We start from the raw sequence: 16,637 nt of genomic DNA on the forward strand, positions 1-16,637 counted from the left end.
AGATACAGATCTTGGTAGCTGGTAGGATGTAGAGGGGAAGGGAGAAGATGACCACTGAGTGGAATGTGGGGTCATTTGTCAGCCAGCTTGGAGAGAAAGCATAAGTTTATTGTCGTCATGCTGTGGACACCAAAGCAGACACTCAAGTAGAATGACTAGGACGTGGCTGATGTGTAGAGAGATGTGGACATAGATTGAGTCTGGGACAGACCTAGGAATTTGGGAGTTATTAGCAAATAAGTGGCAATTTATTCCATAGGAATGATTCAGACTTTTCAGAAAGAGCATTAGAAATGAGATAGAAGAAAAATATGGACAGAAACCTGGGGATCACCAAAATATTAGAGTGGGTGGAGGAAGACAAGCAACCAGGGGACAGTGAGGACAACCAGGGGACAAATGAGGCCAGGGAAGCCAAGGGAAGGATGAGCAGCAAGAAAGGAGAAGTGGGAAAGTGCTATCTTTCTGCATCTGTCTCTCTGATACAGATGTTGTCTTCCTAGATATGGGAACAAGCAAGTTTCCGGTCCTCTCTAGCCTGTCTCAGCGTTTTATGTCATTAAACGATACAACAGAGAGTGAAGATACCACAGAGGTGTGTCTATATTTGAATTCAGACCTGCCTGGACTGGCCACAAGGCCCACCAGGAGCCTGGTGCAGGAAGAAATCATCACAAAAGTAGTGCTGAGGCATAAAAGGGGTCCGAGGGGGTATTTGAAATGTAGATATTCTGATCTTATGCTCTCAGGAATGTGTCACAGCTTGGGGAGTGACAGCTATATAAAAATAAGACAAAGCTATTTCCCATTTGCTTCATCTTAAGCAATGGGTAGGGTGCGTTCTACCCAGCATGGTGCAGGCTAGTATAGTCCCTCATTGAGTGCACAGCACCACAGCCATTTCACGGACCAGGGACAGGGTGCCCTGTCTGTGTCACCTCCAGTGGGGGAAGCCAGGATTTGACTTCACAACAAGCACCAAAAAGAAAAAGACAGGCATATTTATTACATAAAAACTTTTCTCGACTCTCTACTATTAACAATACCAAAGACAACTGACAAGCAGGTTTTTTCAAGCTGCAACAGAGAAGGATTAATATACTAAATATTACAAACACTGCATATGAAAAAGACCAATACTCCAATGAAGTCACAAAAGTAGAAATATCAGTGAAAGTATAAAAGATGTTCAATTTTCACAGTCATCAAAGAAATGGAAACTGAAACCAGTTGCCATTTCCAGCATCAATGAGAATAAAGGGGGAAAGGCACATGCTATAGAGGGTAGCTTAATTTTCTGGGAGCACTTTGGTAACATTAAAATTCAAAAAGGTTTAAAATTTTAAATTATCCTTTAATTGTACATGTCTACTGCCAGGAATTCATCCAAGGGAAATCATTGGCACATGTGCAGAGAAAAAGGGGTAAAGGTACAAGATGCAGTCCTGGTTATAATGAACAATCAAACCACGAATGGAACTACATTTTAGCAAATCACACCAGACGACCAGGCAATCCACAGGAAGACATGATCCATATTTATGGATGTGGGAAGGTAACAACAAAAACAGCTAACAGTTATGAACACTTACTGCCAAGGCACCTCATGAATTGTGTCCACACTTCGCACATGAGAAAATGGAGGCTCAGAGAGGGCAAGCAATTTGTTCAAAGTCACCCGCCGGCGAGTGTCAGAGCAGGATCGGGAGCTTGATCTGTCCAATGCTGAAGTTCGTGCTCTTAATCCCACAGCCCATTGCCCCTCTGCTTCAAATTAAGTGAAAACAAGGTTATAAAACAGAAGTCTGTCATGATCTCGTGCTTACAAACACCTGAGTGCTCGATGCAATGCCCACTAATGACGGCCCAGTCAGATGAGGCCATGAAACTAGTCCCCAGTTACAACGGAATGAATGAGGCAACGCCAAGTTTAATGTTCTTGTCAGTTATTTATTATTTGTCATTCTAAAGACTAGCACATTTACAGCATACATGGCTTCGAATGAACCCAGAATATATAAAACAGTAACTATATGTTCATATATATTACTACTGCCCACCCAAAACAAATAAATAAAAGTACTTTAATGCACGAAGCTTGGCAAATAACAATTGTGTAGGGACAAAACAGTATTATACAATATTTGTACATTTTTGAAGGAAACCAAAGGCAACTGTGCTGCAGGTTCTTAGAATCCACGCCACATCCCGGGGTTTCAGCATGTCTCAACGTTTCTCTTTAAACGAGAGGCCTTCTAAGGTACACTGGACGGAACCTCTGTTTTATGGTAACCTGTACAACGGCTCTCCTTGCGCAGCTGGAAACTCAGCGCTCCTATCGGACTCGAGGAGCCCCGGCCACCACGAAGGGCGCCCTCGCGCGGCAAGCGAAAGAAGGGCGTGATGCCGCCCAGAGGCTGCTCTCCCACGGGGGCCCAGGGACGCTCACATAGAACACTGAAACCTGAACATTCTCTACACGGTTAGCCAAGTCTTCGAGTTTTGTGATGATCCTTAATATGAAGCTGAAGTTCGAAAAATAATTCACATAAAGGTGCCACATGCAAAATTGCTAACGGATGACTGGACATTTGCTCTATTCCCTTTTGACCAATGCAGGTGCTTAATGCTCATCAGACAAAAAAAAAAAAAAAAAAAAAAAAAAAATTCTGGAAACAATATGGGTGACATTTAATTTAAAAAGACAAGGGAATTTTTGAAAGGTAGTGATGTTAACATAAGAAAAGATGGAAATATGTAGGTACTAGAAAAGTTACAAATTAAATGATATGGGGGAGAGGCGAGAGGCCAAATCACCCATACTGGAAACCATCTTTGAACAGGGACTGACACAGCAGGATGATGTGATGCCAGCTGATGCCACCTGTGCAGCGGGTTTAGTGGATAGGAGTGTCTCTACCTGCACCCTCCACAGTGAGCCAGCTGTGGGAGAGGCAGCGAGCTGTGACCATTGCTCCTGGTGTGTCCTCCACATCCACTCACACCTGTCCAATGGGCAGGAGGAGCAGAGGCTCTGTCTGCACACTGTATAGGAAGGGCTGGAAGGTTATGCAGTCCCTCACCTGCGCCCACCCCTGTGTCCCTGCCTGTGGGTGGCACTGCCTGTGCCTCAGCAACCCAAGTCTGTCACATGTTTCCAACTGGCATTTCTAAAGGAGCCCAAGAATAATATCTATAATTTTAGACCTAGGGATTTCCTAAGGGTTCACAAATCATTAAGATCAGCATCATGGATATGTGCCACATATATTTTACAGCCTTTTAAATAACATGTAAACATAATTATGATAAACAGAATTGATAAACACATAAACTAAGAAAAATCTCTGCTATGTGCAGATAAGACTCATCATCATCATCTTATAATAGATGATCAGACATAATTTTCTATGAAATTCCTAAGTTTATGGCCCATTAATCCCTTTCAAAATCTCACTGTAGGAGATAATTTCAACTTTCTCAATAGTCATCTTACATAACAGAAGGTAAAGAGGACAGTAACAACTACTGCAAACCTAAGAGACACTTTCATCAGACAATCCAACAGGATTGTCTTCTAGAAGACGATAAATTGGGAAACCCACAAAAGGACATATGTTCTGAAAATACTTAGGCTTCCAGCACCTACACGCATAAATCCCCCACTGTTGTCTAAAAGGCAGCAGACACCTCATGTGCGGGGTCCTGGAGTGGCAGAATTCAACACCCAGGAGAGGAAGGGAGGCGAGCCCTGGGGGCAGGATCAGCCACGGAGCTGGGGAGAACAGGCCAGTGGCGTCCTTCTCCAGCACACACCCTGTGCTACAGCGCAGCGGGGGCGGAGGTGGGCCCCCTGCGTTGGGCCGCTGTGCAGGTACTACCTTCCAGTGAAGTCTTACCTCGGGCTGATTTAGCAACCTTTACTTCACCTTCTGATTTCACCTGTGATGCTACAGATAAGACGATTTATCGGAACCAACTGCTCTCACTGCTCAAGCTGGAGCTACCTTCTTTCCCCAAAACTTGAGTTAACATTCAACATTTACTGATCTGCCCAGGATCCAATTCTTTAATATATTATTTACTGTTTTACATTCAAAAATTTTTAAAGTAGACTGTAATTCAATGCTCTCAATTTTGAGTTACTTGGTAGAAAAATACATTAGGTGTGCAGCTGCCTAAGTGGGCATTTTAAAAAGTCTTTTAGCATTTCAGACATATCTAGCTTGATTCATACAGGTAACTATCGATGATATCTGTGTGGTTATGGCTGAGGCTATTTAAATGGGCAGTCATTACTATCCACGCTATTGAGCCAAACATTACCTCCTATTGATTCCAGTGGAAAAAAACATGCTCCATAGACTTTTTAGTGAATTTTGTTTGAAAACACAAAAATAAAAACCAATCCTTCAGGTCTTCTTGAAGAATTCGTATATGACACTAGAGGGTACCCACATTTAGTATGTGACAGCTAATTAGAGGAACCGTGTGTTCATGTTTCAACTTTTCCGTAAGTCCCTTCGGGAGGCCTGTAATGCTTGGGGAAAGCCTTCAGCTGCAGGGAATTAAACGCATATTTGCGACTTCCAACATTCTTCATTGTATTTTCTCTTCGACAACCCTCACTGGGGAAAAAAACAAGCACAAGAAATGACAGCAGTAAAAAAGGAAAAAGGAAAAGACTTAAACTAAAATGAAATGAATTGATTATTTTCATAGCATTAAAAAAAATGTTGATTAATTCAAATGGGTGCCGGACTCATTTACAACAATACGCACGCAAGATGGCGGGCTTCTAAACAAGGAAGGCAACTAAGAAGCACAGAGATGGACACATGCTGTATGGGGCTGTGAGCCTGGCATTTCCAGAGGCAGCACTGTATCTAAGTAGAAGCAAACTTGTGGTTTTAAGTTAATGGTTTTCACGTAATGGTTTTCATGTCCAGTAATTTGAGGGTTCTATCATAATTTGCAGTTCAAAGGTTCTGTTATGTCACAAATTAAATGGAAAAAGAAATATTGCTACTCTTACCAAAGCTTTTAAAGAGCTGCGTTTTTCTTATTAGCAACAGCTATGAATCACCTCAAATTGAAAATGCTCATTTTCCTTGCAGAATGTAGCAAAGCCATCTGGCTGAGAAGGCTGCTATAACATGCCGTCCCCACTGAGGAGGCAGCTGTCCTGGGTACAGAGCAATCAGTGGGCTCATGCAGTGGTGGCACGAGGGGTCTGCACAGCCATCAGGGCTAGACATGTCATGAAGGAGTCATCCCACTGAGATCTCCCCGTGGCAGCCAGTCACCTTCTCTAGGAGGGCTGTCCTCATTGTGGTCACCTCTCACAGGGGTGCCGCAGAGCCAGTGAGAGCCCACAGGTGCCCTTCCCTAGAGAACCGGCTACCAGCATCATCCCCAGCTGTACTGGATGGAGGGTTGTCATAGCAACCCAGTGGGCAGAGCAAATGCTGAACAGGAGGATGAGACATCAGGCAGGCCTCACATTCGTTCCCAAATGAGAGCATCAGGGGAGTTCTTTGGGAAATGGTCTGCTGTAGACACCAAATTAACAGGCAAAAGCAATTCTAAATATAAACGGCTTCCTATAAGCACAGTGTAACTTTACATTTTTGTATTATTCGAAGACTAGCAATTAAGTCAACTAGTTATCAAATTCAGTACAAAAATCCCCATTTATGAGATGTAAAATTTGGAGTTACCAAGAAATAGTGATTTAAAAAAAATATTTCAAATTTTATGAAGACCATTATGTCATGCATTTTAAAAAAATATCAGTGGCAACTGCTCAAGCCTTTTAAAGTGAAAATGACAGTCTTATTATCAAGAACATGTAAAATATTTTTGGTAAGACAGTAATTTTATTCAAAAGATAAGCTCAGGTATTTTAGAAAAGTATCCACCTGATTTGTTATTAAGTAATTTAGTAACTCAGCTATGCTTCCTTGTCACCAGAGCCTCAAGCCCTCAGCAAGACGTGTGTCATAAGAGCTGAAAGCCTAGGCCAGACGAGCAGGGAGGCCCTAGAATCAATAATGATCATGTTTGTCTAACATCCAGTAATCGGATAAAAATATAATTCCATTTAAAGCAGAAGCTGTAAGTTCCTATGCACAGTTAGTCTTAATCTTTGGAAGCTCTCACATTATCAAACTATTTCAGATATGGCTTCTCTATTTATATACAAATGCACACACTTTTCAAACACCACCTATCACTATTAAATGCCGAACTGCTTTGAGGAGCGAAGAAGAATAATTTGTCCACTCGGACATTATCTTTTATTTACATATGTTAAGGAAGCTAATTACCGGGTTAACTGAATTAAGCTGAATTCGTTACACACGAAATTGTAATCAAGATTACACTTTCAACGCAATTTAATTTCTAAAGCACATCGTCTTTACTTTTCTCAAATGTTTTGAATTTACCAAATCTGCCTGGGTGAGGCTGATGGCACGTAGACACTGTCATCACATGTTTGCATGAGCTCTGGCATTAATGCTGGAGGCTGCTATGTGCAGAGAGGAGAGGGCGTGCCGTGCTAACTGGCACTCCCCACTGAGAAGGCTCCCCACCGCCAGCCTCCTGTCCTAAGGTAGAACACTTCTACAGATCACATCGGCTGCATAGTTTTTAGTTGTCAACAGCACACTTTGAGAAGGTCTTGGGTAGAGTTTAGAAAGAGGGATTTAATTATTTCAAAGCTCCCCGATTGTTTTTATAGGTAAATTATTTCAAGGACATCCATTTTTTGAATGAGAAATTAGAATGGAAACCCAAATGACAACTGGTTCTAGGGAGTCCTCTGGTTTTCCCTTTCTGGTGTGGATCTTCCACTTCAGAACCCATCTGAACGCACTAGGGTCTTAGTGATCCTGAATATCTAGTGCTGGCAGCCACTGACCGTGTCCCGTCCAGAGCCAGTATCACCTCAGCGGCAGCCTGAAAACCATCATCATCAAGTACCAGACTCCCCTTTCTTGAAGCATCTTCCCATGTTTGTTTCATCCAGCCTATTTCTCACTAAAGCAGAAAAGACGTATGTATTTAGTCTGACTTCGTAAGTAAGAAGCCTTAGTGATACTAAAACTCAGCACACAAAGGGTGAGCATACAGAGTCTCTTTCCTCAGATGTTCTGAAGAAAAACGACAACAACAATTCACAGCCTAGGCTGACCTCCTGGCGTCCTTTCTTGTGCTACCCTCACAAGCATACAGGTAGAATGTACTGCCTTTTGACTCAGCCCCTGAAGAGACAAAGAACCCTGTCCAACTTATTTCTCTGTCAACTTAGCAGCCAATTCTACATGAGGCAGGAAGGCCTGGCTGGCGCCATGGCAGCGAGGAGCAGGCCGGGCTGTCCACAAGGCCCCCTCAGAGGCCACGGCCTCCCCTTGCTGGGTGGGGGTTCCTGGAAGGGGGCTCTGGGGATTGGCACAGGAACACCCATGGGCCTGGGAAGCGGAGAGGGCACTCTCTGTAATCAGAAGGGCCTCCCTCACCTGGGCACAATCTCTGCCAGGCCTGGAGGTGGGCACAAGCACGTGTCGCCACCGTGGGGTATCAGGAGCACTTGAGCCAGAGCAGGACTGGGAAGCCTGGAATGGGAGCTGAAAGGGCCTGCAGACTCTGCTTTCTCCCATTCATATAGTGTAAATAAAATGGCCTCGGAGCACTGATGCACATGCCTCAATTTGAAGGAGGCAGGAGGTGAACACACCTCTCAAAGAATCACAGGTTAGACAGTGACCAGTGTTGTGTTGGCATACGGAGAGACTCCCTGGTGAAGGATGTCAGGAGCTATGCCATGGAATGGTCACCTCAGTTGTTCTGGAAAAGACAGAGTGGCCACACTGTACCTGTGAAAAGACTGGCTCCACCTACAGGCAGGAGCCCTGCCCTGAGGCTCCAGCAGTGCTCAGGGGGTCTGGGGAAGAAGGGCCTCCCAGAGGTGCGAGAAGGACAGTCTTCTATCTTAGAATTTAAAGTCTGAATCTATCATTTGTCATGCTAACTGCTTCTACAATTAGTAGACTCAGAACTGATGGCAAACCAGAGGAGTCCTAGGGTAAGTTCTGGACATCTTGGGGAGGGTCTAGAGAGGCCAGATTTTGTGGTAAACTGGGTTTGTGGGCACAAATGAGTAAAAAGTTTTGGGAAAGACAGCTTCTCTCAATTCACTCCAGTGTTTCTAGACTGGTAAAAAGAAATCCACTTTCATAAAATACAGTGTATGGGGAACCGGCTGGCGGTCAAAAACAGAAGTATGACATAATTTGAACTAGAAAACAGAGAAGCCACTGAGTATTTCTTATAGAAAATCTGTGGAATTCCCCTTAATTTAATCTATTACCTTTACAGATGTTCAACTACCCTTCCGGCGAATGTAAAAGTTAGGCTTACCAACCATCCCATTTTCTGGACATTGCCGTGTTACACCAAGAGAGCGCTAATAGCAGAAACCAAAGCAACTCCTTCTTTCTCACAGTTCCATCTGTCACAAATGCCCAAAGGTTAGGCCTCATTTTATGGGTCATTTTTCCTTTGATTTTTGCTTATTATTATGAATCACATTTGCTTTCTAAGAAAAAGATGTCTGGACTTTAATCTGTAACTAAAGATGCAATGTTTTAAATGTAAAAATCCTGCTTCAAGAAAAATAAATGTCTATCACTTGAACAGCCTTTTGTTTCTGTATGCGTTCATTCCTGGAGTCAGTTTAGTGATCCTTAGAGATTTAAAAGAGTAAATGTAAAGTCACATGCAGCATTACTTGGATGTGCCCGATTTGGTACAATGTGCTACTACAGTCACAGCTTTGTGTCGTCTTGGACTGGAACTCATGAACACAAGCAAGGAATGGAACGATTCTGCAAAGTGTTTGCTACTCTGAGTTCAGGGACTACGCTTTGAAATGAAAGCAGAAAGTACATGTCCTATTAAATAGGTTTATCTTGAAGAGCCAGTTATAAAGCATCTATCCTTTTCGTTTCTCTTTAAAAGGAAAGGAAAGTTTAGCAGTACATTCAAGAATAGTATCAAATATACAAATTCTTTCCAGACAGAATTCGCTTCTCTCAGAAACACGGCACATGAGATATACAGGTAATAAATAGCTTTACATCAGAAGGTGAGAGATTTGGTACAAGTAATTCCAGGCCAGCTAAACAATGCAGTGACAGGGCCCTGTAAGAATGTGTTACAAGCACTGAAAACTCTACGGAAGTTAAATGAACAAGTCCTCTTGGTGAAATAATTTGGCAGGTATTTACAGTTCAGAACAACAAAACATCAAACTGTAAGGCATGAGATATTTCTTGGCAGACCACGCTTTGACACATTCCTTCTGTCCAGTTAGGTACACAGGTGGCTGGACATATTCTGGCACTTTTGTTTTTCTTGTGACTTATTACTGATTTTTCGTAATGATACTCATTTGCAACGTAATTTGGTCACCAGGTATGCTATGCTCAGGAAGAGCCACACAATCAGTAAATTGGGGCTCAAGGCTAACAAAGGGATGGAACAGAGGAGGCTGGGGTCTAGTCTTAAGTCTCGGATGGGCACCAGGCCGCTCAAGTTCTTCTGGGTGACTACCTCCCGTGTTCCAATGCTGTGAAAAGGAAAAAGTTTGGGAGAAAGGAAAAGAAAAAGGCAAAGGAAATAAAAAAAAAAAAGAGAGATACATGCAATGGATTTTATCAAAAGTATGGAAAAAAGAGGAGAACCAAGCGGTAAGATTAAAAAAAAAAAAAAATGGGATGAAGCCACAACAGAAAGGAAAGATGATATGCAGAAAAGGGTGTGAAAGGAATACCAAAACAAAACCAGCACAGTCACAAGGAGAAAGGAGAGAAAGAGAAGTGAAAATAAGAAAAAAATACTGTCGTCTACCAAAAACAAACACATGTAGGTTGACTAAATGGTTTTCCATGTTCGCCCTCTCTCGGCTGGCCAAGCACGACTCCATGCTGCCCTGCCATGCTCTCACATGCTGCCAAGACATGGGTTCCAAAACGCAAGCTGAACATGAAGAACCATTGGGGGGAGGGGGGTTGACCTTCTCACAGATGCCTGAGCAGGGGGCGGTGCCACTGACTGCCAGAGCTGCCTCTTGATGGACCATCCGAACAATGACCATTTACCTCAAATATCAGTCAAAGGCAGAGCCCTCCTCAGACTCATCCTGGCTCTCAGGCTAAGCAGTGGCAGGGCATGAGCTGCTGGTGTCCCCGACTGTCCGAGTTACTGCTCTATGGGGTGATCCCCGAGAATGGAATCCACCCGAGCTCACATTGGAAGTTTTGGGTTTTCTCTCCCTTTAGGTTGTCACAGAAAAAATACACTGAGGTGCAATGGTTCTGGAACCACATCCTCTATGACTGTCCACCAAAGTGGCAACAGCGACACAGAAGCAGAGACGCTGGGACACAGCAGGTGGCCTGAGAGGATCCACCCAGAGATGAGGAGCATGGGGTCTTTCCTCAAACAGAGACCTCCCGGGCTTTCCCAGAAGAACCTGGAAGCCCTAGAACGGCCCTGCTGGGATGTGCCATTCTGACTGGAGCTTCTTTCCAATGTGAGCACTGACTGACTGTCACATTCGCAGCCAGGGCAGTCTCGGGGGTGGGGGAGTGTCACTGTGGCTACTTAAGAAGGCCTGCTCTGTGAGTTTCAGCCTCCAGATTGGGGACAGAGGGGCACCATGGACGGTGAGCTGGCAGTGGCTCACAAGAGCCGAGTGTACGAATCTCTTCCCAGCTCCATGTTCCATGGTATCACACTGGTAGCTCGAAATCAGCCCCAGCGGGAGGATTTATGCCACAGAAATTGGCAAACACTATTTTTTTTGGTGGGGGGGGGGAGGAAGCTGGTTGTTAAACATTTGCTAGCACAGCACTGGCCACTGCTCACCCTGGACCTCTGGGAGAAATACAGCCCGAGTGTCAGCTCTGCCCCTTGACTCCACCCCCTCTCCCCACCCTGCACCCTTGCCTGCATGCTCTACTCTTCCATCTGGTAAGATGCAAGCGAGAAAGCAAGAGAACCAAAATGCATTCCTCCACTCAAGACATGGTCAGTATTTACTGCTGCCTCCTTCCAGCCCCTGGCTGAGCCACAGGTTCTGGCCACACTGCAGCCAGAACTACTGGCTAGCGACCTGGCCACCTCAGGCTTGCTGTCTACAAATAGACTCATGCCTTCCCCACAGGGGATAATCCAAAAAATCACCTAAAAACAACCACATGTGGTGACAGCCTGAGCTGCAGTGTGGTCAGGCAGACAGGTGGCAGTGAGCATGGCGTCCAGGCTGTTGGGGCTACTGGGTCCTGAGGGTCCCAGGGTGCAGGCGGCCGGGACCAACCTTGGTTCTTATGTAATAGTATCTTACATGATTATAAGGTAATACGTCATTACTACAGAGATTTTAGAATATTCAGAAAAACATAAATAGGAATCTTTAAAAGACTTCCATAATTGGAGCTGAGTAGGGGCTTTAGAGAGGCAGAGGGAGGCCCAGGGAGGAAGGTCCTTCCCTACTCGGGACGCAGGGTCCCCACCTGGCATACAGGAAAGCAACACCGACTTCAGAGTCAGAAGCGCCCGGACGAGTGACAGGTATGACAACACCCAGAGGGTGGACGAGCAGGCATTCGGGACAGCAGGTGGGAGTGTGGCAATTTGTATTAAAAGCCCACAAAGGTGTATACTTTCTAACATGAGGGATCAATGCGGCAAATGTGAACAGGTGCGTACATAAGGCTATTCGCCACACCCTTAAGGTGCTGAAAACCACGTATAGCTTAAATATTCCATGACAGCAAACTGGATAATTATGATGTAATGAAAATGGCAAGATCTCTATTTGTTAACCTCAGAAAGTGCTCACAAGCAGTTAAATGAAAAAAGTAGGCTAAAACAACAGGCATAACTGCAAATATAATTGCATTTGTTGGCGCACACATGTGTTTTGTTCACTATTTAGGGACTTGATTAACCAACGTGTGCATTAACCACACTCACACCTGCATGTATGTGTATGTATGTGACTATGTCTGAAAGAGTCAGCATCAGATGTTAGCACCATTTCTTGTTAATAGTAGGAATATGGAGAATTTTGGGGGGGCAGTGTGAGAACAACTGGTGTAGGGGCTTATCCGTATTTTTAAATTTTGCTACAAGGGGTACCCATTTCTATGTGATAAAAGTTATAAAATTTTGCTGTGTGCACTGAAAACCACAACAGGTGATCTGTGCACATGTGGGTACTGCCCACGCAGCCCCATGGTGGGCCACAGGTCAGCAGATGTGGCAGCCCCTGTGTCTTTCAAAGAGCCCCGTTCTCCCTGGTCTCCTGAGACCTTTGTGCTCAGATACGGTCAGAAAATGAATTATTTTCATCAAATCTGTTCCAGAGGCCGAGACTGGATAGATGTCTACACATCAACTGTACACCTGACTCAGGGCCTGTCTACTAAGTGGACCTGATCCTCATCTTTGCTCTGACAACCACAAGTATCTCCCTTCTATTTTTCATGTTTCTTCTCTGGTGGAGGTCTGCATCTCACCAGAGAGGTCCCTCCCATCACCTGGCAGTGAAGAGGGTGCAGATGTGGCTGGAATCCCAGGCCCCGCCACCCCCATGGCATTAAGGATGCTGAGCCTGAAGGGCAGGCAGTGAGGACAGGTCCTTAGCCAAGGGTGCCCAAGCAGGGGTCTCAAGAGTCTCCACTGCTTCCCTGAGGCTCAGCGCAGGGAGGGTGATGAACTTTCTACACACGTGTGAATAGAAGCCCCAAGGAAACAAAGAGGTCTGTAGGACTGGGGAAGACAAAACAGGGAAAACACAATTCCATTTCTACAAAATGCGATTATCAAGAGGCAGGAGCTCAGGCATCACTTTTGTGCATTATTGTGAGAAGGTCAAACAGCAGAAACATACAGAAAGGATAAGAGAATTGAACGCTTTAAAGAATTTGGTGAGAGGACAAACGATACAGAACATTCAGTAGGAGTGACCGTTGGGAACGAGACTTGGACAGCATTGGTGGCTACATTGAAGGAGACGGGAAAACCAGGTTTCTTATCCTTTCTTTTGGTATGTGAGGTAAGGTGCTCCCCAGCAGTGCTTGAAACAAGGCATCGATCAACAGTAGACAGTTTTTAGTCCCGGGTTTCATTCTGCAAACACGCCTGCTGCCTCAGAATCAGAACATCATTAGGGTGAGGTCGCCACGGCACACGGACAAGTGGGGGCTGCTGCCGTTACCATAAAACACTCATTTGACACTTTGCTAAGAAAAGCAAACTGTGTCGATGGCTAGAGAAGAAGCGGAGCAAACCGGTGCAACCTGCAGACGCATTTTCTTCACTCAAGTTTGAAAAGGGATAGATATGTGCACGGTGGAAACAGCAGATGCCTGCTGAGGAAGCTCTGGCCCTAATTTCCAGCCGCAGCAAGGCGGGGGCGAGGCAGGGGGAGCCGTGTGCCAAAGGACTTCCACACGGCTGCACGTGAGTCCCCTCGGCAACCTCCTGACACCTAAGCTTGCCCCGAGGTCATCTGACTTCAGAGCAGTCCTGCTCACAGAGACTGCTAGCTCTCTCGTCCCCCTGGACTTAGGAGAGAACACGGTCTCAATTTGAAAGTGCCAACAGTTTGACTTGGCAGACATCAGTGAATTTTCCAAAGTCAAACTAGAGCATGCCAGGTGGAGTCAAGGGGACTTGGGCAGGGGGAGCCCTGGCAGGGCCGGCTCATCTGCAGTTTACACGGAGCCCAGGGCAGGCGGGGCGGGCGGCCTGGGCAGCGGGACTCACCTGCGCATGCACTCCAGGGCCTGGGTGAACACCTGCGGGGCCATGCCGTGCTCGTGCTGCAGGATCAGGCACTGCTCCAGCGTCACCGACATGGCCGTGCGGTCCTTGGCGCTCTTGCAGCTGGTGAACCGGACCCCGTTAAGGCGGCGGCAGATCTGCCAAGAGGAACACAAGCTGTGCTCAGAGGGAGACTCTGCAGAATGTAAACATGCTTCGCGCGGGACACAGGCTTCAGATGGCCAACGGCAGCGTGTGGCAATGCCAACTCCCAGGGTCAGCGTTCCCTCTGCTTCTGCTCCCTGACTCTATGTCCTGCCAGAGCTAGCAGCAGAAATGAAGTCACTGCCCATGGGACCTCCTCTCATCCCTGGCAGTCCCTTGTGTGACTCCCTAACCCCCAGGCCACTCCTTCAAGGCCCAGACTCCCTTATTTTCTGGGGCATCACTGTCTGTTCACTGACCTTACCAGCTGTCCTCTTCCAAACTGTGCCCAGGCCATTTCGTCACATTCAGGACTTTGCTGCAGGCCCTTAGCAGAGCACAGCAGCAAAGACCAACCCAGGAGGTCAGAGCAGCTCACAGGATGCCCAGCCCCTGGCCAAGTCTCCAGGGCTTTCTGGAAGGCATAGCATAGACCCATTGTCTCTACTCTCTTCATGCCCCCTGCATAGACGGGAAGAGCTCAGAAGAGCTTCCCCTTTGCCACCTCCTGACCAGCAGGCCCCACAGGCCATCCTCTGCCTCACTCAGGGCCAAGCATGGGGTTAGGTGCCAGTGCGCTTCTCCCTTCATAAGTCGGCGGCTCACGGTGGGGCAGCCTCCTAGCTGAAAAAAGGCTGCCCCAGGGCACCTTCTTTTTCCACAAGAAGGGCTTTTGGGGGCATTTTCTTTGAACCACTAGATACAATTCTAGGTACACATTCCCCAAATGCTGAAAGCCCTAAAATTAAAAAAAAATTAAGTTTACAGCAACTTCATTTGGCAGCATGACCATATCTGAGCCAATGTGAGACTATTTATAATCTTCATTTAACCCATTTTGTATAAATATTCACACTTTACAATAAAGCAATATTAACGAGTTTAGTTCCGGAGCACTGTCCCAGACTCTCCCGGTTACGTTCAATCATATATATGTACCACATTAACCAAAGGGGATGTGCCACTGTATTACACATATGTGCACAACTGTATACCATATCACCTTTCTAAAATGCAAAAACTGTGAATTACAAAACATCTACTCACAAGAGCTTCAGGTAAGGGGCTGTGGACCTGTACCAGGTACTGCACCACTACGACAATACTGGCAGTTAGTGAAAAATCAACACTAGATGACAGTGGGCTCCAAAAACCTGTCACACTCCAGAGAAATATCAGAGCCACTGCAGACTGCCCTGGAGACAGCACCACACCTGCTTCTCAAAGCCAAGAACATGTAGCCACTGTCAGGAATGCCTCTAGGTAGAGAACACAGTATGGTCCTAAGCACTGTGTCTAGAGAAAGACAAAAGAGAAGATGCCGAAACGAGTTCAGCCAAGCCCATCTGGAGGAAAACAGCCTTCTTTTGAGAATAGACAAAAAATTTTTAAGGGGGAAAAAAAAGACCCTAAGCATCCCCTAAGCTTGCTGAAGAGTGATATAATCCCAATGCATAAAACCGTAACTGACAAGGTGAGGGTGAATGTACACCTGCTCACTAAATTCTACAGACTGCAGAGTTCATGAACCAGAAATGTGTAGTAAGCACTTACATTCATAAATGGTGCATCCATAACTAAAATGAAACTCCAGAAGGCAGGCAGGGGTGACCAAAGGTGCATTCTTGCCCAACAGGGCGATCTGTAGCACCAGGTTCCAGTCTCTAGGGGGCCATCAGCCAGTTTGAGAGCTCTGGCTGGTCTCCCCATCCACAAAATGAGGGCCTAGACCTGACCAATGATATCCTAACTGTTTAGCTAGGGACTTCTTATTATACACAGAAGTGAAAATAAATAAGACCTAGAAAAGGAGGGCAGCTCTGGCCAAATTGGCCATAGTGACTTGGCATTGCACAAATATCTGTTCTCCCCAGTTGAAAAATATAAGAAGTGATGTGTCCAAGGGCCAGTGGGACTTTTCCACCTCTGAATCTGTACATTGAACCTCTGCTGGGAACAAAAACTATGGGACTGCATGGGCTGCTTTTGGGACCTGGTTACAGAGGATAGTGGATCATTGCCACAGCTAATGACTTTTCTATGGTCTAGAGAGAGGAAAACAGAACCCCAGTTCCCAAACAGGGTATGTACCAGTCTCAGCACCCACTGTCAGATGTAAAGCCATCTGCACGCTTGTTCTAAGGAGAGTGAACCAGGGGGGTGCCTGCCCTGTGCCACTGTGGAGGATTGGGCTGTCACCCCCTGGTCTCTGTGTCATGTGAGAAAAGGCTTGCTCTGTGTCTGAAGTCTGGCAAAGATACCTGTGTAACAGGCTTGTCACAGCCAGCCAAGGGGCAGCCCCCTAAAACATACTAAAAGAAAGTAAGGGGCTCCTCTGCCTTAAAGGAGCCTGCTGCAGAGGCGCCCCAGCACCCAGGAGCCCACCCTACACCCTATTTGCTGGGCCCAGCCTGAGCAAGCAAGGGCAGATGAGGCCCCAGAACCAGGAGGATATTTGAAACATATCCTGTCTTCCTGTCACTCAGTGCCTCAAAATGTGTTCTGTTGTGAAAAGATTCCAGGGAAGTCTGGCCCAGAAAGGGGAGCTCCCCAGCCCACAGTTGTCATGAACAGAGTCTTCCCAGCTGGGGCAC

At 46.0% G+C, this 16,637-nt stretch overlaps 1 protein-coding gene across 5 annotated transcripts in view; it reads right to left on the minus strand.

The window, feature by feature from the left end:
• Positions 1-1,929: 1,929 nt before the first annotated feature.
• The window catches only part of INPP4A (inositol polyphosphate-4-phosphatase type I A), a 136,851-nt gene continuing 122,143 nt past the window's right edge, over positions 1,930-16,637 (minus strand). For all 5 annotated transcript variants that reach the window (XM_047068515.1, XM_047068516.1, XM_047068512.1 and 2 more), the window contains 2 exons: positions 13,843-13,997; positions 1,930-4,628 (listed from right to left, as the gene is read on the minus strand). In XM_047068515.1, the coding sequence (XP_046924471.1) occupies positions 4,496-4,628; positions 13,843-13,997 (288 nt within the window). In that variant the 3' untranslated portion in view covers positions 1,930-4,495. The remainder of the gene's footprint in view (positions 4,629-13,842; positions 13,998-16,637) is intronic.

Source organism: Lynx rufus, unplaced genomic scaffold (genome assembly GCF_022079265.1).
Source record: "Lynx rufus isolate CCGP_SWC_20201006 ecotype Redwood Valley unplaced genomic scaffold, mLynRuf1.p SCAF_8, whole genome shotgun sequence".
Taxonomy (NCBI): domain Eukaryota; kingdom Metazoa; phylum Chordata; class Mammalia; order Carnivora; family Felidae; genus Lynx; species Lynx rufus.